Genomic DNA, 27,298 nt, shown 5'->3' with positions numbered 1-27,298 from the left:
CTTTCTAAAAGTGTCCATATTTTCTAAAAAATGTCACTTTTATTTATTTAAAATGCATTTCCAGACAGACACTTTCCTCTTACATTAAAAGTACATACAGGAACAATCCGAGGTGTCTTTGGGCCCTGAGTCCTCCTGACATCTTCCAGAGTGTAAAAACAAACAAAACGAACATTAAAGGTGTTATAAAGAGAGATGACTTTCTCATTTAGCAAGTTTTCTAATGTAACATGACGGTAAATCAAACCCACTGATACTTCGACTCGGAGGAAACTTCCTCTTTCTTCTCTACCAGCTGCCAGCTGACGTGACAGTTGTCAGTCCGCTCATCTGAGACGCTTTAATATTTCTGCTGAAACAAGCCTTGCCTTATTCTATCTATGCTACAGTTAAATTGAGGAAGGATGCACCATTATAACCTTTGAACACGTCACTGCGGCTGTGGCATTTTCTACTGAGTACATTTATACAGCACCATTTTTCTCCACTTTTATCTGATTCTATTTTTCTTTACTGTGTTTTTATGTTCTTCAGCAAAAATCACACTTTTCTCCAAGAAATCATTAAAGAGTTATGTATCAGATTTAGAAAGTAAAAGCATGGGTTGACGCACAATGAGGCATATACACTTAAAGTGAGAACACAGATCTCTGCAGTAAACAAGAGCTTTTTGGCCTCTCTGTGGCTGACTGCTCAGCCACAGAGAGTACAAACCTCTGTTAAATACAGGAAGTGTTGATAACCATCCGCCTCTTCCTTTCTGTGATGCAGGTTTTAGTGGATCAAGAAAGATTCGTTTCAGTCCCTTCAGCCTCTGGCAGGTCACCACTTCAGTTTAGGAGTTTACAAATGGTGAGTAGCTAGGATTATTTTGCAGTTTTAAAGATACTTGTTTGTGTTTTGGTCAGTGTTGCTTCATTCTCTAGTCCGATGCACTTTGCTTTTAGTGAAAAACATCTTGGTACTTCAAGACGTTATCATTCACAATCAGAGCCTCTGTTTCTGCACCCACACAGGAAGCCTCTTGAAGTGAGACTAATACGTTTATATTAACATGTAAAAGCCAATTTTTAACACCCTGAATAAAACTGGTTTTGGGGTAAAGACTAAAAGCAACACTGTTCTCAGTCCTCAGTCTTTAAAACTATTTCTATTTTTATTTAGAAATTAAATTTCTGAAGATTTCAGTGTTTTGTTCGGTGTTACTGTTTGTATTAACATTAAATATTATTATTTTTTTATTTCTTCTCTCACAATCTGAGATCTTGTTTTAATTCACTTATTACACGTTTTATGGGATATTTTTTTGCGATGCATTAAATTGAGATTGGCAAAGCATCCATTACATAGATAGATAATGACTAGTAACAGTCTGTTTAGTTGACGGCTCCTTGAGCTGCATTTTTACTGTTTAACATCCACCGAGCCTGAGTGATTGTACTTTATGATGTGAAACTAGCTGATGTTTATGAAGCTGTGATACTGTGAGTGTACTGCCACATTGTACTGTCAGGGAAATACCAGAGATAGGACCAGTGCAAGCTGGTGTTTGTTTAAACATACAAGACCACCCTTACAAAAAATAAGTATACTTCAAGATTATTTTTTTAAGTAAACTTAACTTTAAATATATTCCCAAGTATACTTTATGTAATAAGTTAACTAATATCCATGAGTGTACTACTTCAATACTTCTTGGGACTAATCGGCCCACTTTTTAGTTTATAAAAGTATACTTTTAAGTACACTTTAAACTTTGAGTACACAACTAGTTTACATCAAAGTTGTATTTTGTACTGCAACTATCATGTGAACTTATAGGTATACTGTTAGTTTACTAGTTATATATTTGTAGCCCATTTTTTAGTTTATGAAAGTACACTTTAAAGTATACTCTCAGTAAACTACTAGTTTAATAGGTTTTACTGCAAGTATACTTGTAAGTTTTCTTAAGTGGACTTATATTTCTTAGCCAAATATATGTTTCTGTATACTTTTCAGAATAAGCCAAGTATACTTAGACTTTTCTGTATACCTGCCAAGTACACTTGAACTTTTCTGTATACTTGTCGGTATAAGCCAAGTATACTTAAGTATAATTTTGTTAAGTATATCTCTGATAAGTACATAAAAAGTAATCTGAAAGCATACTCTCTTATTTTAAGTTTAAAGAGGCTTTATGTAGGAATCAGAAATTGCATCGGTCACAACAATGAGGTAACACATTGTTTTGTGAGACGGGCTTCACCAGGTATAACTTTGCATTTTTTGTGCTTCTGTGGAGTCTGAGTTGTGGTGGAGGCTGGCGGTTAGCGGACTCCATAACTAACTGAACATTAGCTGTGGTTGCACTCTGTTAGCCCTGTAAGTGGAGCTGAAAATAAAGACACTTGCGGGCGCGCTTCTTCACATTAAAAGCCGTCTACAGGGTGATAGAGGAAACCCAGGAAGTGGCAGAAGGTCTCAGTTTTTAGGTTAGGTTACAACCTGTTCACACACTGGCATCAAAAATCGATTAAAACATGTTTACATGTAAAAACTTACATACAGTCCCTTTAAAAGAAGTATACTAACAGCATACTTGAATAAACTTACACTACAAGATGGTAAGATCATGACAACTTTTATGTTCTGCAAACTGTCTTTCACACGTCTTTAAGATAGATAGAGTCAATTCACACTGCTGCAGACTTCTCACGCTATATCTAACAGGACATTTTAACATCTGTACGTTTTAGAGGAAGTTTTACTGAGCGTGCCCTGAAATCAGCTGGGAGCTGTACCAAGGTTGAGGTTAAAAACCAAAAGCAGAAGTTTACAATCAAGGCCCCCTCGACTCTGGATCGACCTGTCAGAGGAGGTCCACATATCACACACGGAAACTTTTCGCTCAATTCACTTTTTCCATACAGTTTCCTGAAATAGTAGTAGCACAAGGGATGGCGCTCACATTTTGTAATTTGTGAAAATACTATCAAAAGTACATACTGGAAATTGTGAAGTTTTCAATTCTGATTTGCACAAGTACAGATCCTGTGTGACGCCACATTTCCTGACAACTTGAAAAGGTGTGATTGCTGAAATTTCAACAAGCAAAAGAAAAACGAAATCTCTATTTTTCTCTTGTTGGGTCTCTAAATTATAGAGTACAGTCTAAGACCTGCTCTGTATATAAAGCGTCTTGAGATAACTTCTGTGATGATTTGAATAGAATTGAATTGAAAAATAGTTTTCTCTAGATTTGTGTCAGTGTGTTAACATTTTTTCTCTGAAATACCTTCATACCAGTGTCCATAAACTCTACCTGTCTGATCTGGTCTAGTGTGCTCAGTGTAGATGAGGGCAGTAATCTTCAGACTTTGACTTTTAAGAGCCTTTAAGTTGTTTTATGATCCCGATCAGACTCTATGAACGAGCAACAGGAACTGCAGCAGCACTGATAAAACTTCCTGCACATGTCTCCAGACAGAAAAAAAAGGACAACAAGTGAGTTTTGAAACTCACAAATCTCTGCCTGAAGATATACGTGGTTGGGTAATATTGGATTCTCGTTGAGTCAGTAAAATCCTTACTCATGGCCAAAGCTGGCTGCCGTTTTCTCATCACTCAGGAAGCACTGTTGCACCAGGAAGTTTGCATCAAAGCTGCCATCATTGGGAAACTTTGTCTGTCCTCTTCTGTGCAGATGGAAGGCTGCAGGGGCATGTCCTCCTTTCTCAACCGATCCAGATGTGTCAGCCGGTGTGTGGACTCTGCAGAGTCACCAACACCTGCAACTACAGCTTGGACAGCAACAGGTAAGATCCAACCACACTCTCAAAATAAGTTTACAGAGCTTTGAAGCACCTTTAGGGATTCTTATGACTGCAGCTACACAGGAAGCATCAGATGACATACCTGCCTGCTGAGCATAGGAAACACTGATGATTCACATTAAAAGCCTGTTCCTGGTAGGCTTTTTAATGTGAATCATCTTTGAACAGTGAATCATCTCCCTTCTTCCAGCTTGACAAATCTGAGCCCACGAAACTCCCTCTCATCCCTCAGCAATGACAGTTGATAATATATATTGGTAAAATACATATGTCTGTCTCCTTTCTCTCTATAAGCCGCCCCAGAAGAATCTTCACACCAAAACCATCAGCCGGCTGGTTCAGGATCTATCCCACTTCTCCTTCTGTCACCGCCAGAAACCAGTGGAGGAGAAACAAACCCAACCTTTTCTATTAAACGCCCACAGCCAACCTACACAAAGAGGAGCCATCACGAGGCCTTCAGACGTTCCCATCCCTCACGGTTGAACCCACACTCCAGCTCTGCTGAAGATGGTGACGGCGAGGAGGGAAGGAAGAGGAACGGAGAGGACTTGTCTCTTCAGCATCCCGAGAACAAAACCTTCCTCCTTCCCAGGAGCAGTCCGGTCATCTCCAGACGCCACAGGCCCATCTCCTGGCATGGAGGGGGCACTGACGCGTCTGCCCCATCAAGGTAACTGAAAACAACAAAAGAATACTCAAGTAATAGTGCAATTCATGTCAGATATCTTTCTGTATCACACAAAAACAAAGTCCCTCCAGAGGTCTAAAACATCTGTAATAATCATACTGATTGTATATAAGAAGTGGACGTATTCACCGTGACGTCACCCATTGGTTTGTTGTCTGCCGTTTTGAAGCCTCGAGTTCGGCATTTTGGCCGTCACCATGTTGTTTTTTTGCAACCAGAAGTGAAACAAGAGGGTGGAGACATGACATTTCTAGGCAACCAATAAGGTTTCAATTAAATTTCATGAACTGAAAACACACTGTGAAAGGGTTAAAGTTCTAAGACGAAAACACAGACAACGCTGCGGTAGCGACCTGTCAATCACAAGATAGCCCCGCCCTAAAGCATCCCCTGCTTTATGGTCTATTTGACTCTAAATGGGACCATAATTTACTTAATGAACATCATGCTGTATTGAAGAAGACTTGAAACTAGAGATTGAGACCATAAACTCCTGTTACCAATGTTTACTGAGGTAATAAATCAAGTGAGAAGTAGGCTCATTTTCTCATAGACTTCTAAACAATCAGACTTCTTTTTGCAACCAGAGGAGTCGCCCCCTGCTGGCTGTTAGAGAGAATGCAGGTTTAAGGCACTTCAGCATTGGCTTCACTAATCAGACCCGGAGGTTGCCCACAGGTAATAATAAAATAGTAGTAGTAGTTGCTTTAACTGGGGCACCGCGATAGCGCTGCAACTGTGCAAGATGCAGTCATGAAACCTTACAGGTGTAGTTGAGAAGGCTGAGTTTGAAGATGGGTGTGGTCCGAGCAAGGGCTCCGGAAGTAGGGGGATACGCCCTGGACCCATGAAGAGATTTTTTGTCTTGGAAAGATTTTTGAGAAATCCAACATAATAGGGCATTTCTGTCATAGACATTTAATGTTTCCAAATGTTCCCTTTCTGAATTTGTGGAAGTGTATATTCTGATTTGTAATGTGGTAATCCTTTTTGACTAAAGTGAAACGTAACGTCTTCTAGCTCGGACTCCCATTCTCCTGCTTCTTCTGGTTCGCTGTCTCTGGATCAGTGCCTCACAGTGACCAGTACGGAGGATATGGGATCCGAACCGAGCTCCTGTCACCACCACCCGTCCCCTCTCCAGGAGAAGGAGAAGACACGTCCCGTCTCTGCCTCGTCGCACCTGAACCGTCTCAGCACCGGTCTCCAGCTTCTCTTCAGTGGACAGCAGGGATTGGCTGAGGAGCACAGAGACCCCAGAGGTGATGCCCCTCACTCACCGGGTAGAATAGGTTTAATCATTACACTACAAAGCCTATAGTGGCAGTGTTTACATGCACTGAGTACACATGCTGTTCCCGAAACCTGCTTATGATCTGATTTAGATCAGTTTGAAACCAATATACTAGATAATGCTAGCAAACACCGTTTTGCATGTATTTGGTCATAAACCAAAGTATTGGACAGACTGAAGATCAGGGGATCAAAGTTATTGCAGTTCACCCTCTGGGGATCATGAATGCGTGAACCAAATTGCACCGCAATCCATCCGATACTTATTTAGATAATTCAATAAAAAACAAAAATGTCAACCTCATTTTGACGCTAGATAAAACATTCAGGGGATCAGTGAAGCCAGTGGGATTCATCCTCTGGGGAACATGAATGTTTGTACAAAGTTTCATGGCTACAAAAACTGTTTCTGGTGAGGTCTCTGAGCCTCGATCCATGACATTTGTCTCTCTACTTTTTCTACTCGCATGACGAATGGGTTAGAAAACTAATTTTTACAGAGCCAACATACACAAAGGAACATCCCACTGGAATCTTCTTTCGTACCATTACACATTACACAAATTCATTTGATTTTCTATGCTGATTTAACTGTTAAATTAAGTTGTACTCTTTTTGCATGTGTGTGTGTGTGTGTGTGTGTGTGTGTGTGTGTGTGTGTGTGTGTTTTGTCAGGCCTCTCTACCTCAACACAACACAGCCACGAGAGAAGGTGCAGTGGTGTCCCAGAATTCTCTGCAGACATCTTTAAGACCAGTTGTGAGCTGGAAAAGGTGCGATTGTTGCCTGTACAGTAACACTTCCAGTTTATTAGTACTTTTGGTACATTTTAGATGTAAACATGTCTGTAAAATGAGTAATTTGATGCACCTGGCAGTGAGTTTGGTGTGTATGACACAGGTTCAGAGAGCTTTTTAACACAACAGATGAACATTTTGACTCAGATATCAGTCTCTTAATCTCTCTGAAAATATGAAAATGACATCCATCTTCTCGTCTAACTCTGGATAATACACTGTCTGTGTGTTAACAATGATGACTGTGTGTGCAGGAGAATGCTCATTTCATTGTGGTGGACATGATGCTGGAGGTGCTGGAAGGTGTGAAGTGGACTCTGCGCTCTGATCGACAGACGTCCACGATAGACGCACACTGCAGCATGTGCACGCACAGACACACGAGCTCGACAGAGGACACACCGCCACGTGAACAGAGATGTAAAACATCACAAGCTCGTGATCCTAAACAAGAGACTAACAAGACATCACATAGAAACACACACTCCTCTTATGTACACACACGCCGGCACACACAGGATGAAGAGGAGGAGGAGGATGCAGGGAAGGACGAGGCTGAACATCTGCCAAAGACTTTCTCCGTCCTCTCCACTGACAGTGGATTTGAAGGTCAAATTATTTCCACTGCACATTTAAATATAAATGTTCGTATCATTATTTTTTAATAGTGTTTTTAATTCTTATTTTGTTATGCCATTTTTACTCAGATGTATTATAACTCACTGATTAACATTGCATCACTTATGAATATCATATTCTGTGTTTTCATTTCAGAATTGGGAGTCGACACCACGCTGACACCGAGAGATTCTCCCAGAAAGTAAGAAAAACACACAAATGACTATGTGTGTGTGTGTGTGTGTGTCCCAAATCTATACGTTTTTTCAGCTTTTGTGAGTCCTGACTGAGTCAATCTGTGGTTTTCCATGATGCAGTGCAGAGTGTCTGGCCCAGCAGCTGGTGCTGGAATTCAGGAGGAGCTGGCTTCCTTCCCAGCCTCGGCGTGGGCGGCTAAGCCTCCGTAGTTCACTGCAGGCGGTGAGAGCACGTACAGCGACCCAATATCACCTATGAACACTCTCGCTTTCTGATTGTTTTAATCTTGTATGTTGGAGACATAGATGCCTGACAGATGAAGCTGTACTTAAGCTTGCACTTCTTTAAGTTTAGTTAACAAAAAAAGTTACTAGCTAAAAATGGATGCAAAAATGCAATGCAATGCAAAAATGCAATTAAATACATCCAATCCAAAATAACGAAAATAACACAATATAGACTTCCCGTCTTTGATTCCTCCCCCATTTTCAAGGTAATGCATTTACATTTAGCTTCATTTGCCAAACAATAGAGAAAATGCAACAAAAATATGTATTTCAAAACCTTGTAATATTTAATTTGCTCTCTGGCTACCCTTTGTTTCTAGTCCCCAACTATGAAACTTGCTCCTCTCTGTTTTTTGTTTGCTAGTTGCCAGGTACTGGAGATGTGGCAGTGAGCAGCAGCAGCCTGGCAGAGGAGATCAGACTGAGGACCAGGATGAGAGGCTCCCTGAGCTGGGCCCCGCCACGCTTCCAGATCATCTTCACTGTTCAGCCAACCCACAGGTCTTCATTACATCTGAAGAGACTCAAATACACTGAATACAAAAAATAATAGATAGAAATAAAGAAAGATAGATAGATGTGGACATTAACAGTAGACTGTTTCCTCCGCCAGACGCAGTGAGGTGGTGGCTCTGCAGCACTTCCTGTGTGCAGGCTGTGGGACGGAGGTGGAGCCCAGTGAGTATTCACAGTTCACTTTTAGCTGCGGTGGAGTGAAACCTGTGAAGTTCACTCAGAGAGAAACTAGAATAGAAAATGTACAGTTCTTCTATCAGTGTGCACTGGAGTCTTTCTTAATACGGACACTAGGGGGTGTTGAATCAGACAATTTTAAATCATTTTAAATTAATCTGAATGAATCTGTCTTTACATTATTGATCCTTTTACTTTTTATGGATGGAACATATATATTATCTCACAATGTTGGTGCTAAACTAAAAGTTTACGTTGTGTGAAAATAGTAACAAAACAATATTCATCAGACGAATGAGCTGATGAGAAGCATGTCTGAGTTCTGCCTCTCTCTCTCTGCTACCAGGGTACATCAAGAAACTGCGCTATTGTGAATATCTTGGCAGGTATGTAGAATAATTTGTTGTTATCAATATATTAGCAGGACCAAGAGTTCACTGCTATGCTAGCAGTTCTTAATTAGAAAAAAAAACCTCTTAGTTTTGCATTTGATATAATACAATTTGCTATTTCACATGAAACGCAACATGCAGCTGAGGCTGATGGGAATGTCATAAATCAAAGTATTGGATAAAATCGGACCTTTGACCTCATGGTGGTGGATCATCAAAGTTATTACAATTCATCCTGAGGGGAACCTGACTATATGTGCAAGACTTCACAGCAACCCATCTAATAGTTGTTGAGATAATTAACTCAAAGCCACAGGAGGAAAAGTCACCAAAGTCAGTATGAGTCATCCTGAGAGAAACATAAATATCTGTACAAAATGTAATCAGTAATCAGCCTGAGTCATTTCAGTCTGGACCAAAACGATGCTATCATGAATACAAATAATTATTTTATAGCGTCTTCAACAAAAAAACACTAAGCTATTAAATGAATCATATTGTTTTACTCAGATGATTAATTAATTGTGATTCATTTGGCAGATATTTCTGTGACTGCTGCCACAGCGGCTCTGAAGCTGTGATTCCTGGTCGACTTCTGTCCAGCTGGGACTCTGGCAGGTAATGAAACTCCTGCTACTTCTAGTATTAATGCAACTGCTAATAGATCTATGACTGATATCATCCACAATATCATATACAGTAAGTGCTAATATCATTATTCTTATGAATACAGTCATAAACCTTCTGCTTCTGCTGAAACCAGTGGGCCTATTGTTATGACAACTAAGAATAGAATAAAATCATTTTATGGTGAGAAGTTTTACCAATGCTTTTGCCAACCTTTTATTAATGACAACAACAATAGTACATTAACATTTGAAAAAAATACATCTTAAAGCAACAAGCAAGTGAAGAGTTATAGCATTTCATAAAAATGATAAAAAAAATATATTAATAAAAGATAAAATATATATATATATATAAAAGGATAATATTCAAACATGAAGTGAAAATAATAATTAACCTCTTAAGCTGGAAGGTGTGGTTTGCCTAGACAGACATACCCAAATTAAATCACGAATAGCTCCACAATTAGCAGGTCTATATGCATGATCTTGGTCTCTATGGATAGGTAAGACCTCAAAGAATCCATCCCCAGTAACATTGTGACTGTTACTATGCCTGAGTAAACTGTGATGAACCAAAGGAAAAATGGAAATTTTTATCCTCGCCTAAAATGTTTTCTAGATTAGACAGTGGATAAAACCATTTAGCAATGATGTAATGCACAGAGATGCAACTGAATTCATTCAGCAACTCCTTGACTACAGCTGTGCCAAAGTAGATATAAATAAGACAAAGCACATAGATTCTACAAAGGTTTTAGTGAAGATAGGACCAGGAGGACTCTCCATTTGGCCACTTGGATACCCAAAGTGTGCCAAATGGGTTTTCTACATCTTGAAATAGAATCTGGCTCTAAACTACAACTGATATCCACTACAGGAGGCTATGTGCACACAATGGAGCCTTTGGCCATGACATTTACCCTGTGCATCAGCACATTCTACCATTGTGCACAGTATAAAATCAATAAAAAACAACTAAATTGTATAATTTTGACTCCAAATGGAATAGTTTTATCATAATAATGAAATATGATCAAGTAAAACCTACAAAATAATAACAAATAAGATCAATAACAATGTAAATAAGATAACAAAAAATAATCAAAAGTCAAGTATATACATTCAATATAAAAATGTTCAGAAATATTAAAAACTACAATTTCTCGTGCGTTGCTTTTGTAACTAAAATATTGAAATCATTGCTAAACAAACATCGTTTGGACAAAATACACTTGGAGTGTTGTTTTAGTAGCATTAAGGCCTGAAAAAGTCAGAAAAAAGACCACCACAACCTTTTATGAAGTTTTTAAAGGCAGTGTACCGGGTCCGTCGGGTAAAAGAGGTTAAGTATTAATTACAGACAACCTGAGAGAGCCTAGACAAATATTAATATCACTATCAATTCAATTAAAGCATAATTATTCATATAGCATCATTCAACAAACAGCTCAGCTCAGTGGGAAAAGGAACACTTTGACTCTTCATTAAACCTTTCATAATAATATTAATATTTCAGATACCCTGTGAGTGATTTCTCCAAACAGCTGCTGGATTCAGTTTGGCATCAGCCTCTGTTTGACCTGACCTGCGTCGGTAAGACTCTCTACAGCAGAGCCAAAGAGCTGGACAAGTTCAGGGTGAGTTAAAGAGGGAATTATTATTATTACTCCGATGAAGAGCACTGCACAGCCGCTTCTCAAGCCTATAATGGCCCTATTTCATTATTAAATAATGATGATAATAAGGTTAATATTCTTCCAGTGGTTCAAACTGGGCTTAGTCTTAAAGTATCTACATTTATGCACAAAAAACTTCCACGGTAACGACACAATATTGAGAACAAAGTCCAACACAGCAGCAGAGATACATTTAAACTTTAGTTTTTTATTTCTATTGACTTTCCTTTGTTCCTTTCGTCCTTCTTTATTTACTTCCTTCCTCCCCTACTTCCTCTCTCCTTCAGGAGCTCCAGGAACAGCTGATGGACATCAAGAAGCTGCTGAAAGCCTGCAGGTTATCTGGAAGGTAGATAGAACAGTTATTAATTAAATATTACTGTAATACTGTACTTGTTTAAAGATTGCAAACTACAAGAACGAATTAAATGTATTTAAAAATATCACATTAAGTGTAATAATACCACTGTGTGTAGGATTTGAAAACGTTTTACTTTGGCGCCACCCAGTGGGTAAATATCAGAAAAGACACCGTGGCAGACAGCAATGCATGCCTCTGTTTCACAAACACACAACACTTTATCCCATCAGAAGACGCTACAATCACATTCAAATTCAACATATAGTAACTTTAAACACGGGGCCATAGATTCTAACTTACTGATATTTCAGAGTCATGGTCGGGGCTGTGTTGATCTGCTGTGGCAGGAAGGACTATGATCTAAATACTGAAGTTCAACCAGAAGTCCACAAACAAGACATTTACCATCAAGAGGAAGCAGTTTTAGAGCGTTTGTGTGTGTGTTTCTGTCTCAGGGTGAACGCCGAGTTCGAACAGCTTCCTGCTCACCTGATGAAGCAGCCACACCTCTTCTCCATGGATGACCTCTTGAGGGTGAAGAAGGGTCAGCTCGTGTCGCAGGCCAGAGCCGTGCTGCACTCTGCTATCAATCATGTTGAAAACTGTGAGGTCAGTCTGAAGCACTGTGAGAGGTGGCTTTCTTTAAATGTAGAGAAAATACACAGTATATTTCTAATGCAGCATGCTATTATTGTTCCTCAATCTTGATATGAAATACTAAAATGTCTGCAGATGTTTTATCACCACTGGCACCAAGCCAAAGCTACACAGGACTGGCATCAAAACAACAATGGTCTTGTCCTGGAGTCCAAATCTTGGGATTAACGGCACTGCACTGAATTTTAACAATTCTTCTGACTTTTTTTTCCCACACAGTTGTGTCTGGCCCGAGGTTTTATCTGTGAGTTCTGCAGAGAAAGAGACATCATCTTTCCTTTTCAGAGGGACATATGTAGGCGATGTCCAGGTAAGCACTGCCACATGCTGATTACTTCTAACATAAATGAGATGTGCTGAATGTAAGGCTGATACTGTGAAATGGAGGCAACAATGACATCATGTAAACAGGCTTATTTCCAGATTTAAGTTCCAGCATATTATTACAGTGGGAGGCATTATTTTACATTTGGCCAAAGAGCCTTTCTCAGGAGTTTGTGGAGACCAAAACAGAGCTAAGAGAGATTGAATATTGTATTTAAATGAATAAATTGACACACGCACACGGCTCCAAATAAATCCAAATCTTAATGCTGATAAGTTCACCATGTCAACTTAAAAGATGATATATCAGTAACAGTAATCAGTAATCAGTAATTGCAGGATAAAACAAAATCCCAACAGCAGTAGATGTGGTGTTTTGTGAATTATGTCATAAACCAAAGAGGTATTTTTCTGCCATGACTTCGTTATCGGTGAATAAATGATTAGAAAAAGATGAAATTGGAGGCAGCGGCTTAAAACGAGTTTGAAATTGTTTCAAGTGTGTCGTCTGTGCAAAAACACATTTTTAATTACATCTAGAGCTAACATGAGGTTTCAGCAATCTGAGTTAGAGAAATCAAGTTGGTATCTTCCAATTTTTTTTAGGTACAAAATTAGCTAAAGTCAGAGAAACATGCTTATTTTTGCTTTTTTTTCTCTTATATTTACAGTGTTGGGAACAAAAGGGGAAAACAGAGACATGACCATTGTAGTCACAAAAATGGTGCAGAAATGATCAACTGTACTAACTATTGCTTCTCTTTTTACAGTGTGCAAGGCCTGCTTTCACAAAAACTGTTTTGTGGAAAAGAGGTGTCCGAAATGTGCACGGATCCAATCACGGAAGAAACGTCCAGATCGATCCATTAAGTAACATCTGAATGGCTGCAGCTCAGCACCACCCTTCATGATTCATCTACATCACCTTTTCCACAGTTTCACATAAAATACAATTTTCCTCTGAGTGCTTACCAAAATAATATCATCATTTCTAAAATAGGGAATACAATTTGTTTGATTCAATCTCAAATAGTTCATGTTATGGAAATTAAGAGAGTGATTCTTTACCTCAAGCCACAATACACCTCTGTGCAAAACCATTTCAAATTGTCTGCTGTCTTTTCTTGTTTATGCATGAATGTATGAGTATGGGCTGTCTATAAGGTGTTTCTCAGGGTAACACTGATGGACGGAGAATACCAGCTTTGGACCTCTTAATATTTCAGATTTTTATGTTTATTTACTGTGATAATTGTGTTTTTTTCTTATTATTTTTCCAGTAAATAAACACAAATCTGTCAGCAAGTGACAGTATCTGACAGTAGAAATAATAAGAAATAACCTGGAGACAATTTAATTATTAAAACAATTGTTAACAGTGACACGCACAATAGAGTGCTGCAGGAATGAGTCCTAAAACCTGGAAATGAGTTAACACTTTAGCTCTTCCCGTTACCTCGTCTGGAAGTCAATGGGTTTTTTGAATGGATTGTTTGGTTAGATGTCTGAAAGGTAAAGGTCTAAAGGTCTGTGGTCAACACAAGCATAAGATTTTAACGTTTTGTTCTACGATATAAAATATATCAATAAATACCCCAGTCATGAATTATGAAGCTTTTATAGGTCTTAAAAAAGGTTGCTAACAAGTGGCTAAATGATACGTCATCATAAAGAAACGTCATCACGCCGACTTGTCCGCCTTTACAGCCTCATTGTGTATACTCGCGCTCAGGCGACCGTGGTGTAGTTTGTTTATAGCCTAACGTTAGCTTTTTACTTCTGCCGATTGCATTCACAACTCAAAAATCATAAAAGTGGTGTTCATTTGTGGAGATTATGCAACATCTTGCATTGACATGCAACAAGGGTTCTTGCTTGATTTGAAACGGGGATGTTGCAGGGGGCTTTTGGTGAAGTGGAGGCCTGTAACACTGAGTGACAGCAGGACATGGATGCTTTGTCAACTGAGCAAACAGTAGCAGGTATCGCAATGTAAGTAGCATTGAGAAATTCTGTCTCCTTCGTCCTTTATCTCCGTTTTGATTTGGCAACTTTACCACCTCACCTTGGACAAAGAGTTTATCTTTCTGAAGACGTCTGTTGAATCACAAGAAATACGTTTAAAGATCCAACTTGCTGCCGGTTGCAGGTAAAAAAATAATGTTTTTGATTTGTCCACTAATGTTTATGTAGGAACGATATGTGACCAAATCATGGAGCAACATTGGAAGTGTTGTGATCACACGTGCTGGGGCAAGATGTATCCCAACTTGAGAAAAATCAAACAAAAGAAAAACTGGATGAAACAAATTTAGTCCTCAACAAGTTAAATGAGATTAACGTGAATGCTGTGGTGGCTTAATGAGCAGACACACACAACACACACACACACACACACACACACACACACACACACACACACACACACACACACACACACACACTTAATTTGCCTCTCTGTGAAAAATGTTTTGCAGCCCATTAGTTGCTCCTAATGACAGTGTGCTGAATCCCTCTAGACAGGAAGTTTGTTCACACCTGCATGGATTAGTCAGATGATGACATCTCAACCTCTGAGGTGCCACTGCAATCAGAGGTGTTAAAAAAAACAAGCTTCAGCATGAAAACATGATTCAGCCACCACATCAACATATGATGCAACAATTACTGAAGAGTAATGTTTTTGTTTTTTTCAGTTGAGATTGTGTCTGACTTTTAATGTTTGTTTGTTCAGTGTCCAATATTTAATCAGGGGGGTCAGAGGGGTCTCTGCCAGTCACAAATCCACAGAGTGCTGGCAGCACCAAAACTCATTGTTTTGGTATTAAGGTCCACAACTTTACTGTTTTGGTTCACTCTCACAGCTCTCATCAGTGTCCTTTTCAGGACTCTCCAAAAACCCACTACCAAAGAGTTTGGTGCTGTCCAGCACCATATAGGCTAGAGTAGACCGACACAGTCAGTTTCTCTGTGTCTGCTGATGTGTAAATAGTGGGGGTGTAACAGTACATAGCAGTCACGTTTCGGTACATATCCGTAAAAGAAAGACTGACAAAATCCTCTTGCACGGGACTGAGGTAACATTTTGCCAACTGGCAACTTTGGTGAACTATTTTATTTATAAAAATAAGGAACATTTCAAACAGCGGTGATCTGGAGCTACCAGAATGACCAACCTTGCTCCTGACTCTCCCTCTCTCCAACAGGGGAAAGGGGAGACGGAGCAAATGCGTTCACCCCCAGGGGTGGATCGTCCTGCTGTGCCAGGGAGAACCATAGCGGGCAGTTAGTGTTGCGTTGGTTGGTGAACCGATCCACTTCAACTCTCCCCGAACCAGGTCCAAATCTGCTTCACCACCTCTGGGTAGGCACCCCCTTGTTCTCCAGTCCCGGAAGTGGAGAGCCTTCAGACACAACATGTGCTCTGAGGCCAACAACCACAGGTTCTTTACCGTTCCCAACAGGGCAACGGACCGAACTCCTCCACCATGGTGTGGTTGTCAGTCCTCACCATGACATGCTTTCCCCCGTATCAGGGGCTTGAAGTGCGGAAAGACCAAGAACACTGCCTGCAGCTCAAGGAGGTTTATGTGTTGGTCCTCCGTCGGAGGCCACACACCACCTACCGCTCTCCCCAAGCAGCCCCCCCACCCCCCACCCCACCCCGTCAGGGATGCATCCGTGAACACCATGACATAGGAAGTCATTGTCTCAGCGGTGTTTTCTTCAACAGGCTTTGTGGGGACCCCAAGTAGCGTCAGTCGTTCTCTAACACGGGGGTAATGGTAACCAAGCGCCTCTTGCGCTTGTTGGCATCCAAGCAGAGGCTGGCAAGCCACCTCTGCAGGCGCCGCATGCCCCAGCAGCATCACTGGATAGGCAGCCGCCATAATCCCCAGCGCCTGCATGACAGTCATTGCCATCACCATTGCAACCCACCGCAGTTTACCAACTGCCTGCTGCAGGGCCGTCAATCTGTGTTCCGACAGAGTAGTCAGCAGCCTGCATGCATTGAGCACAACCCCCAGATACTCCACCCGTCGCTATGGCAAGAGTCCGCTCTTCTTCCAGTTGATCGCAAACCCCAACTTGGTTAGGTATAAGATAAATTGGGCCTTGTGTTATGCCCCACCCTTGGGTAGCCCTATGAGGTGAACAACACTCCACCACTGAACCAAATCAACCACAGCAGACACTTTTAAAACAATCAAATCCATGGGATTTCTTAACATAAACACATACAAACCAAGACAATACAAAATCCTAGGCTGTGAGGCAGCAAGACCAGCTGTTCCCACGCCAGAGGCCTCTCCTTTCTTCCCAGCACTTCCTTCCCAGGCCAGGTGCACCTCGTTGAGCAATGCAGCACACCTGGGCAGAGCTACTTCAGAGGAGCAGCACAGGGAAAACATGCAGCCATGACATGTATGGAACATAGCCCATTCTCTGGACTTAGCCATGATGATGAGGTCACTGATATAAAAGCAGGCCCTCATGCCACATTTGCGCCGTGGTTGCAATGCCATGGCTTGAAGCGCCGTGGCTTGCAGTGTCGTGGCCACACATCTGCTGAAAGTGCAGGGGACCGAGGAATACCAGAACAGCAGCCGGCTGTACTCTTGGGCTATCCAATTGAAGGCGAAATGCAATAATTCCCTGTGGTTTGAAGCCACCTTGATATGAAAGTATACGTCCTTTAAGCCGATAGCGGTGAACCAATCGCCCGGCTGAACCAGTTCCAGTAACTGCTTGATGGTTAGCATACATAATGTCTTGCGGGCAATGCGTGCAATGCGTGTTTGGAATGCACTGTGCTGTCGATCCACTCTAATCAGGAGCCTTCAGCTGGCACGGAGCCCTCTCTGCGCAACCGTTCACCTTGGCCGCGGTGCTGGGGTGCCTCTGCCAAGGCCCGCTAGCCATGGTAGCTCCTGCAGTTTGTCTGTAATGTTTTCCTTTGTTGCCTTCTTTTTGCCACGATTCATGAATACATTTCATCAGGCGAAATCTCACCCGGGGAGGCAGGGAGGAAACTCTGGTGGCCAAGCAGGGATCTAAAAGGGCCTAAAAAAACAACGCAGGGGGCTATTACTAAGAAGTATTTGAAGACTTCAGGGTTCGGTAATCTTGAAACAAACTGGATTATCTGACGTGCCGCCCAACTATGCGGCACTTGGTTTCCATTCCTCCCACGGTACAGGACAATCTGCGGGTGACGAGTGACCTCCTACATGATGGTGTTCACGGATGCGTCATTGGCAGGGGGGACCTGCTTTGTGAGAGCAGTTGGTGGGGTGTGGCCCCTGGCGGAGGGCTGACACATCAATCTCCTAGAGTTACAGGCAGTGTTCTTAGTCCTCCAACACTTCATGTCCCTGATACGGTGGAGGACATGTTGGAGAGGACTGACAACCGTGCCATGGTGGCGTACTGTACATCAACAGGCAGGGTGGAGTTTGGTCCACTACCCTATTGAGGATGGCGAAGAACCTGTGGTTCTGGGCCTCAGATCACCTGATGTTTCTGAAGGCTCTCCACATTCCCAGTTTGGGGGAGCGAGGTGCATCTATTTGCCAACCGACGCAACACCCACTGGCCGCTATGGTTCTCCCTGGCACGACGTTCCAACCCTGGGGGTGTCTGCATTTGCTCATGTGCCGTGTTCAAGCAAATTGCTTAACACCTTTCCCCTAATCCGTCTCATCCCTCCCCTGTTGGAGAAAGTGATGCAGAAGCAGTTGTCGGTCATTCTGGTAGCCCAGGCTGACGCTCTGCGTCGTGGTATGCAGAACTGACTCAGATGATGGCGGCCCAGCCCTGGGGGGCTCTGTCTCAGGAGATGGGCGCGATAGGCGTGTTGCCCATGCTGGGCCATCATCTCTGTGCTGGAGGGCAGACCATCGAAGCAGCGATCCACCATTGCCTGTTACAAGGCAAAGTTGTCAGAGTTCCAACACTGGTGCGAGGAAAGGAGGTTAGATCCCCTGTCCTGCACAGGTCAATTCTCTCTTTTTTGCAGTATTTGGTGGATGGACGCCACTCATGCCACTATTTAAGTTTATGCAGCATCCAGTGCTCCCTGCCACGAGAGTTTTGGCGACAGACCGGTCTTTGGCCATCCTAATCGTAAAGCAGTCCTTGCAGTGGGTCGCGAGACTGCGCCCGGTGAGGTGTGCCTCCTCCCCTCAATGCCATTGGTGCTCAAGGCCTTGGTAAAAGATCCCTTTGAGCCTCTGCAGCGCTCCTCTCTGAAGGCGTTTATCATTCAAGATAATTGCTCTCTTTGCACTGACCTCAGCAAAGACAGAGTGTGAACTATGCGTCCAGTTGGTGCACCCTAGTTGCTCGCTTCAGGCGTTGTTCAATAGAACTTATGGAGTTCTTTCAGGTCGAAGGTTATACAGCTGGATGCTTCATGTCTTCCACCCCATGCAGGGGACAGGGATATAAAGTTACATCTGCCTTGCCCAGTTTTTACGTTGGCATGATATATTGAACAATCAGACACACTGAAAAGCTATTTGTGTGCTTCAGTGATGGTGTGGCCGGTAAAGCCCTATCCAAGGAATACCTGGCGGGATGGCTTATCTCCCAAGCCTATAGGCAGTAGGGAAGAAACCTTCCAACTGTGTCCAAGCACACTCTACAAGCAGCGTGGCAGTGTCAGCGGCAGCGGCCTTGTTTGGTGGGGTGAGTGTCAAGGACATATGTACGGCAGCGGCATGGTTGACACCCTGTCCGTTCATACGGTTCTATCTGTTGGACATGTCGGGTCTGTGCTTGCTGGAACGACACACTACAGGTGAAAAGGGTGGGGTGCGTGTCAGTTGTGTTGCACCTGACGCCCCTCTGGGAATGATATACCTACATGTTCCTTTGCTCCTTGATAACCTGGGGAATGTGGTGTGCAGGGTGTGTAGAAGTAATCCCTTTTTAACTATATAATAATGTGATAAACAATGATAAAAGTATTAATCCTATAACCCTGTGTTTATTACTGAAACAGCATACAACCATAGTGCCACTGTATTTTTTAGACCCCCAATGCTGTAAATCACAGCTCTAAGTGATGTAATGCAAACGAACTCCAAGTCACCTCGCAGCTGTGTAGAAAAAACGATGCCACTGAGGGGGCCCAAAACAGGGAATCTGTCTCTGACATAATGGATGTCAGGGGAGGCACCTAGAGCATGTATGTTATATGTTGATTAGTGGATATTTTGACAAAGACCAGTGAAAATGGAGGATTCGAAGATATATTGCTGGGATAAGTTCTTTGATCTAGTAAATATGGTTTTGTTTTGGAGCCCGCGAATAGTTGCGTTCCGGATCGGCTCGGGTTTGGTTGTGTTTTTTATCTGCTGATTGGAAACACAATAAAACTCTGCTTCTTGCAACATCCTCGTACAGCATCAAGTGATTCATTTGAATAACCTGTGTTGACTTTCTGACACCCTTAAAATTGAACATTGAAGAACATTGAACTGAGATCTCAGCCGTTCCAGGCCCAAGGCTTGAGATTTCCAGACTCAACAGGTGTCTATTGCTTGTCTTTGCGGTGATGGACGGGGACAACAAACGCAATTTTTTTATCTGGGAGACCGCCTTTCATGTCCCGTTGGTTAAGTTTCACTTTCGAGTTACGATCAGCTCATTTTCACTTTACAAACAAAGTACTGAAAAGTAATGCCAGGGCGTCTGACAAAGCGTAAGTATGTGACAAGTTGTAATGAAAACTTGGGGGTCCGTACGTATTTGGTAAGGAACGTCGTGATTGGATGGCTATGCTTACGCAATTTTTCTGTGGTTGAAAGCGCGCACGTGATTGAAGGAGAGTATTACCCATAGAGGGCTCCGTCTGTGCCGTCCTGTTGACTGTCTAAACGCTGCTTAAATTACTTTTAAAAAAAAGAAGAGAGGTAGGTCAAGGGAAAGGTAACAAGGTTAAAGAATAACAAAGATTAGATATTAGAGAGAGACAGTGAGAGACAAATACGTGGAGAGTAAGGGTTGCAGAGAAAAGTGATGAAGATGATGGTGTGATGTGCAGATTTAGTGAGGAGGGGCATCAGAGTCAAACACAAACTGAAAAAAGAAGTTGGGAGGAGTTAAGAGAATGTGAGAGAGGCTAATCAGTTATATGACTCCGGTTGGTTCAGAAAGCTGCCAGAACTGCAGCTATCTACAGATCTCTGAAGATGGAGGTTGAGGACGGAGCAGAGCTCTGCTTTCCACAACTCCTGAACACCTCCTGCAAGAAGCCCACCTCTCCTTGGCCCGAAGCTGTGCTCTTTAACATTTTGGTGTCCACCATCTCTCTGCTCACTGTAGCTCTCAACCTGCTTGTCATCATCTCAGTTTCACACTTCAGGCAAAGATTAAATTCGCAGCACAACCTACACTTGAAGTTTTATATATATTAACATTTACAAGAATAATTGAGCTAGTAATGAATGATGTTGAAATTTGGCACACTAGATGTCTCCAGATGTTTTAATTGCCTGACCTGTGCTTTTCCTACTGTGACAAGTCAAACTGCCTGCTCAGAATAAGGATTATTGATATGGCAGATAAAATCAAATGTGAACAGCTACTGTAGATCAGAAGAAGAATGTCTTTGAGCTAGTACTGAACAGTGTTGCACCTTGGAACATTAGACTTGTATTCTGACTTGCTGACTGTTTTTGCACAACCAAGCTAAAATATGAGACTGTTGTCAATTGTCACACTTAGCCATGTGGTAACTACAAATGTGGTAGATCAGGAATTATTCAAAATCATAACTTTTTGGGGGAAATACTTGTTTGGGTTGTTTTGTCAGTTAGATATGAGGACTTGTTGGGTTCATAATACCTTGCTCTTTCCCTCCAGGCAGCTTGAAACTCCCACCAACATCCTCCTCCTCTCTCTGGCTGTCTCAGACTTTCTCGTGGGCCTCCTGCTGATGCCGGTAGAAATCCTCCAAAATACATCCTGCTGGTTTTTTGGTGACTTCATGTGTTCTCTGTATAAGTATTTGTCCTTCGTCATTACCTCTGCATCAGTAGGTGTCATGGTGCTCATATCAGTCGACCGTTACGTTGCTATTTGTGACCCTCTGCATTACACCATCAGAATCACTGTCAATAGAGTGAAACTCTGTGTTTGTCTGTGTTGGCTCTGTTCTGTTTCCTACGGCAGTCTCTTTGTAAAGGATGACCTGACTCAACTAGGCAGGTATAATTCCTGCTATGGAGAGTGTGTGATTGTCATTGACTATATTGCAGGAGCTGTTGACCTTGTTTTAACCTTTATTGTTCCAGTTACTGTCATCGTAGTTCTGTATGTGAGAGTATTTGCTGTGGCTGTATCTCAGGCTCGTGCCATGCGCTCTCACATTGCAGCTGTCACACTCCGGCTTTCAGGGGCTCAAACAGCAAACAAGTCTGAGCTGAAAGCAGCCAGGGCTCTTGGTGTTCTTGTAGTTGTGTTTCTAATGTGTTTCTGCCCATATTACTGTGCGATTCTTATAGGTGACTATTTGACCAATTCTTCATTCGTATTCTTTGAGCTCATTCTGTTTTATTTTAACTCATGCCTAAACCCTGTGATCTATGCCTTCTTTTACTCCTGGTTTAGAAAAGCAGTTAAACTCATTGTCACTCTTCAGATACTGCATCCTGGCTCACGTGAGGCCAACGTACTGTAGAGAGGCTGTGGAGTAACTCAGATCATAGTTGCTCTCAGGAATACAAAATGAATATATGTATATTGTTCAGTGAGTGAATTATCAAATACAGAAAGTGGAAAACATGCTTTTCTTTCTTTAAGTCGAAATTGTGTATGAACAACAATTGAAAGACCTGTGCTACACATTCAGCTTTTGCTTGGTTGTGTCATGTCATGGGTTTCATTGTATGACTGTTGTGTATTTGTCCTCTCTGATGGTGCTGCATTTTATGAAAGAGTCATAAGCACCATATACTGTTTCTAGGTAATCACAGAGTTTAATGTAAGCTTTAACGTCACACATCTTACAACAAGTCTTTTTTCTTTTTTTGTTTCATTTATTGTCAAATAAAGAAAAACATCAACTGTTATGCATTCAGATAAAAATGTCAGTACAAAAATATCATGCTCCCTTTCAGATCAGGGAAAAAAGAAATGCTATCATTTCAGTTTAGTGTAATTAATATTTGATCTCCTTAGCACATTTCTTTTCTTTTTTACGACAATTACTTTTCACATTGTCTCAGTCACACTCATAAGCACTATGCCGGCATTTTGGCAAGAAGTACATACATTTCACATACATATACAGTATTTTCACTCGCACACACACACATACATTCTCCTTCCACACACTTACATTCACCTTTCACATACATATATTCTTCTCACACATACATATATTCTTCTCACACATATATATATATTTTTGTGCGCGTGAAAATATATGTATGTGAAAGGAAAATGCATGTGTGTGTGAGTGCAAGAATGAATTATGTCTTGTACGGCCCCTCATAGTAAAGTGTAGAACATAGGAAGTTAAAGTCACACAAATATAGTAAAATGACATGTGAATGAACTGATGTTATGGGCAATTAAAAAATATTTTTATTAGATTCATGGTTATTCATTCAATTTGACATTGCATGGTAATTTGTTATGAAGTGACATAAAATATCATAATAAACACGAGACATGTTCATAATGTAACTTCATATCTCTTTATTGATTTTTGACAATGAGTTATATCACTAGCCAAAAAAACCCAAGTAAGTAATTTTATTTCAAACCATGAGGTTTTTTTTCCAAAACCTAACCAAATGGTTTTGTCGGCTAAACCTCAGCAAGTGTTTTGGTTTGACATCAAAACGTTAACCATGTGTTTACTGCGACTGTAGTGGAGCATCATAGTGTCAAATACTGGGCTACCTAGTTCGTTAGGAAGTGACGCCAAGAAGTCCTTCCAAAGTTTCAGTATGTGAAGAGTTGGGATGAGAACGTATTGGGTGTACACATGTCTGTTCCTCCCTCATCTATCTCCATACGGGAGACATGAGGAATTAAAGACAGTGGCATATATATATTGGATAAGACAGGGAGCCAGGGGAGTGGTGTTGAACGAATAGTCTAAGTTATGATTTGCATGGTTTTGTTGAGCTGGGTGTCCACATGGTGTGTATGGGATGACCTGGACCAAACAGAGGCACAGTATTCTGCTGCGCAGTACACAAGGGCCAGTGCCAAGGTGCACAGTGTGGGGGCTGCTGCCCCCCTTTTTGAGCCAGCGAGCTTACAGAGCAGGTTGTTTCTAGACTTCACCTTAGCCGCCATTCGTTTCAGGTGTTCCTTGAAGGACAGGGTCCTGTCAAGGGTCACTCCCTGGTAAGTTAGGTTGTGGGCGTCATTCAACTTAAGTCCGCTGAGTTGGATATTTAGCTCTGTAGCAGCTTTTGCATTGTTGAGGTGGAATACACTGGAGACTGTTTTATCTGGGCTTTGCTTTAGGCGCCAGGTTTTGCAGTACTGGTCCAGCTTTGCAAGGTCCTCCGTGAGCCCCTGTTCCAATGAGTTGAAGTCTGGTGCTTGGGTTGCCAGACAGAGAGACGTTGAGAGAGAAATAGGGAGAGAGTTAGGTTTGCACGAAAAGTGATGAAGATGATGTTGTGATGTGCAGATTTAGTGAGGAGGGGCATCAGAGTCAAACAGAGACTGAAAGAAATAGGATGGGAGGACTTAAGAGAATGTGAGAGAGGTTAATCATGTATATGACTCAGGTTTCTTCACAAGGCTGCCAGAACAGCAGCTATCTATAGGTCTCTGAAGATGGAGGTTGTGAACGCAGCAGAGCTCTGCTTTCCACAACTCCTGAACACCTCCTGCAAGAAGCCCACCTCTCCTTGGCCCGAAGCTGTGCTCCTTCAGACTTTGCTGTCGACCATCTCTCTGCTCACTGTAGCTCTCAACCTGCTTGTCATCATCTCAGTCTCACACTTCAGGCAAAGATTAAATTCTCAGCACAACCTACAGTTCAAGTTTTATATATATATTAACATTTACAAGAAGAATTGAGTTAGTTATGAATGATGTTGAAATCTGGCACACTAGATGTCTCCTCCCAACCACATTATTTGAAATTTTTGAACAATGACAGTTAAGTTTTAATTACCTGACCTGTGCTTTTCTTGCTATGAAAAGTCAAACTGCCTGCTCAGAAAAAGGCCTATTGGTATGGCAGATAAGGAAAACGTGAACAGCTACTGTAGATCAGAAGAAGAATTGTCTTTGAGCTAGTACTGAACAGTGTTGCACCTTGGAACATTAGACTTGTATTCTGCCTTTCTGACTGTTTTTTCACAACAAAGCTCAAATTTGAGACTGTGGTCAATTATCCACACTTAACAATGTGGTAACTACAGATGTGGTAGATCAGGAAGCATTCAAAATCATAACTTTTTTTGTGGAATACTTCTTTGGGTTTTTTTGTCAGTTAGATATGAGGACTTGTTGGGTTCATAATATTTTTCTCTTTCCCTCCAGGCAGCTCCACACTCCCACCAACATCCTCCTCCTCTCTCTGGCTGTCTCAGACTTTCTCGTGGGCCTCCTGCTGATGCCGTTAGAACTCCTCAGTAAAACATCCTGCTGGTTTTTTGGTGACTTCATGTGTTCTCTGTATAATTATTTGTCCTACATGATTACCTCTGCATCAGTAGTCGTCATGGTGCTCATATCAATCGACCGTTACGTTGCTATTTGTGACCCTCTGCGTTACACCACCAGAATCACTGTGAATAGAATCAAACTCTGTGTTTGTCTTTGTTGGCTCTACGCTGTTTCCTCCAGCAGTCTCTTTGTAAAGGATGACCTGACTCAACCAGGCAGGTATAAATCCTGCTACGGAGAGTGTGTGATTGTCATTGACCATATTGAAGGAACTGTTGACCTTGTGTTAAACTTCATTATTCCAGTTACTGTCATCATAGTTCTGAATATGAGAGTATTTGCTGTGGCTGCGTCTCAGGCTCGTGCCATGCGCTCTCACATTACAGCTGTCACACTCCCGCTTTCAGGGGCTCAAACAGCAAACAAGTCTGAGCTGAAAGCAGCCAGGACTCTTGGTGTTCTTGTAGTTGTGTTTCTAATGTGTTTCTGCCCATATTACTGTGCGATTCTTATAGGTGACTATTTGACCAATTCTTCATTTGTATTCTTTATGCTCTTTCTGTTCTATTTTAACTCATGTCTAAACCCTGTGATCTATGCCTTGTTTTACTCCTGGTTTAGAAAAGCAGTTAAACTCATTGTCACTCTTCAGATACTGCAGCCTGGCTCCCGTGAGGCCAACGTACTGTAGAGAGGCTGTGGAGTAACTTAGATCAGAGTTGCTCTCAGAAATACAAAATTAATATATTTATATTGTTCAGTGAGTGAATTATCAAATACAGAAAGTGGAAAACATGCTTTTCTTTCTTTAAGTCGAAATTGTGTATGAACAACAATTGAACGACCTGTGCCACACATTCAGCTTTTGCTTGGTTGTGTCATGTCATGGGTTTCATTGTATGACTGTTGTGTATTTGTCTTCTCTGATGCTGCTGCATTTTATGAAAGAGTCATAAGCACCATATACTGTTTCTAGGTAATCACAGAGTTTAAGGTAAGCTTTAAAGTCACACGTCTTACGACAAGTCTTTTTTCTTTTTTTGTTTAATTTATTGTCAAATAAAGCAAAACATCAACTGTTATGCATTCAGATAAAAATGTCCGTACAAAAAGGTCATGCTCCCTTTCAGATCAGGGAAAAAAGGAATTTTTATCATTTCAGTTTAGTGTAATTCATTTTTGATCTCTTTAGTACATTTCTTTTGTTTTTACGACAATTACTTTTCACATTGTCTCAGTCACACTCATAAGCACCATGACGACATTTTGGCAATAAGTACATACATTTCACATACATATACAGTATTTTCACTCGCACACACACACACATACATTCTCCTTCCACACACTTACATTCACCTTTCACATACATATATTCTTCTCACACATACATATATTCTTCTCACACATACATATATTTTTGTGCAAGTGAAAATATATGTATGTGAAAGGAAAATGCATGTGTTTGTGAGTGCAAGAATGAATTATGTCTTGTACGGCCCCTCATATTATAGTGTAGAACATAGGAAGTTAAAGTTACAAAAAAATATAGTAAAATGACATGTGAATGAACTGATGTCATGGGCAATTAAAAAATATTTTTATTAGGTTCATGGTTATTCATTCAATTTGACATAGCATGGTAATTTGTTATGAAGTGACATAAAATACCATAATAAACACGAGACATGTTCATAATGTAACTTTATATCTTTTTATTGATTTTTGACAATGAGTTATATCACTAGCCAAAAAAAACCCAAGTAGGTAATTTTATTTCAAACCTTGAGGTTTTTTTTCCAAAACCTATGTAACCAAGTGGTATTGTTGGCTAAACCTCAGCAAGTGTTTTGGTTTGACATCAAAACGTTAACCATGTGTTTACTGCGACTGTAGTGGAGCATCATAGTTTCAAATACTGGGCTGCCTAGTTCGTTAGGAAGTGACGCCAAGAAGTCCTTCCAAAGTTTCAGTATGTGAAGAGTTGGGATGAGAACGTATTGGGTGTACACATGTCTGTTCCTCCCTCATCTATCTCCATACGGGAGACTAGACTTCACCTTAGCTGCCATTCATTTCAGGTGTTCCTTGAAGGACAGGGTCCTGTTGAGAGTTACTCCCAGGTAAGTTAGGTTGGGGGCGTCATTCAACTTAAGTCCGCTGAGTTGGATATTTAGCTCTGTAGCAGCTTTTGCATTGTTGAGGTGGAATACACT

The 27,298-nt window shown here is 41.3% G+C and overlaps 3 protein-coding genes across 3 annotated transcripts; all 3 read left to right on the top strand.

The window, feature by feature from the left end:
• The first annotated feature begins 762 nt into the window (after positions 1–762).
• On the top strand, positions 763–13,515 carry rubcnl (rubicon like autophagy enhancer). Its single transcript, XM_074657756.1, has 17 exons — positions 763–852; positions 3,686–3,797; positions 4,110–4,488; positions 5,527–5,768; positions 6,475–6,572; positions 6,851–7,205; positions 7,371–7,416; positions 7,532–7,634; positions 8,064–8,200; positions 8,313–8,377; positions 8,739–8,778; positions 9,325–9,402; positions 10,930–11,050; positions 11,377–11,438; positions 11,906–12,059; positions 12,327–12,417; positions 13,202–13,515. The coding sequence occupies exons 1-17, from the start codon at positions 766–768 to the stop codon at positions 13,303–13,305; spliced, it is 2,274 nt and encodes a 757-aa protein (XP_074513857.1). The 5' UTR covers positions 763–765; the 3' UTR covers positions 13,306–13,515.
• A 7,114-nt stretch (positions 13,516–20,629) lies between these two features.
• On the top strand, positions 20,630–22,397 carry LOC141782251 (trace amine-associated receptor 13c-like). Its single transcript, XM_074658371.1, has 2 exons — positions 20,630–20,802; positions 21,303–22,397. Exons 1-2 carry the CDS (start codon positions 20,630–20,632, stop codon positions 22,117–22,119), a joined length of 990 nt encoding a protein of 329 aa, XP_074514472.1. The 3' UTR covers positions 22,120–22,397.
• Positions 22,398–24,242: 1,845 nt separating this feature from the next.
• On the top strand, positions 24,243–26,036 carry LOC141782302 (trace amine-associated receptor 13c-like). Its single transcript, XM_074658474.1, has 2 exons — positions 24,243–24,415; positions 24,957–26,036. The coding sequence occupies exons 1-2, from the start codon at positions 24,243–24,245 to the stop codon at positions 25,771–25,773; spliced, it is 990 nt and encodes a 329-aa protein (XP_074514575.1). The 3' UTR covers positions 25,774–26,036.
• Positions 26,037–27,298: the final 1,262 nt, after the last annotated feature.

Source organism: Sebastes fasciatus, chromosome 14 (genome assembly GCF_043250625.1).
Source record: "Sebastes fasciatus isolate fSebFas1 chromosome 14, fSebFas1.pri, whole genome shotgun sequence".
NCBI classification, from domain to species: domain Eukaryota; kingdom Metazoa; phylum Chordata; class Actinopteri; order Perciformes; family Sebastidae; genus Sebastes; species Sebastes fasciatus.
This window is presented reverse-complemented; position numbering and strand designations above follow the sequence as displayed.

Bases quoted from the DNA above. Each gene is read 5' to 3' on its own strand.
- rubcnl (XM_074657756.1), top strand. From the start codon at position 766: ATGCAGGTTTTAGTGGATCAAGAAAGATTCGTTTCAGTCCCTTCAGCC. The intron at 3,798-4,109 runs GTAAGATCCAAC...TCTCTCTATAAG, and splicing joins TACAGCTTGGACAGCAACAG to CCGCCCCAGAAGAATCTTCA. The intron at 7,206-7,370 runs GTCAAATTATTT...TTTTCATTTCAG, and splicing joins CACTGACAGTGGATTTGAAG to AATTGGGAGTCGACACCACG.
- LOC141782251 (XM_074658371.1), top strand. From the start codon at position 20,630: ATGGAGGTTGAGGACGGAGCAGAGCTCTGCTTTCCACAACTCCTGAAC. The intron at 20,803-21,302 runs GCAAAGATTAAA...CTTTCCCTCCAG, and splicing joins ATCTCAGTTTCACACTTCAG to GCAGCTTGAAACTCCCACCA.
- LOC141782302 (XM_074658474.1), top strand. From the start codon at position 24,243: ATGGAGGTTGTGAACGCAGCAGAGCTCTGCTTTCCACAACTCCTGAAC. The intron at 24,416-24,956 runs GCAAAGATTAAA...CTTTCCCTCCAG, and splicing joins ATCTCAGTCTCACACTTCAG to GCAGCTCCACACTCCCACCA.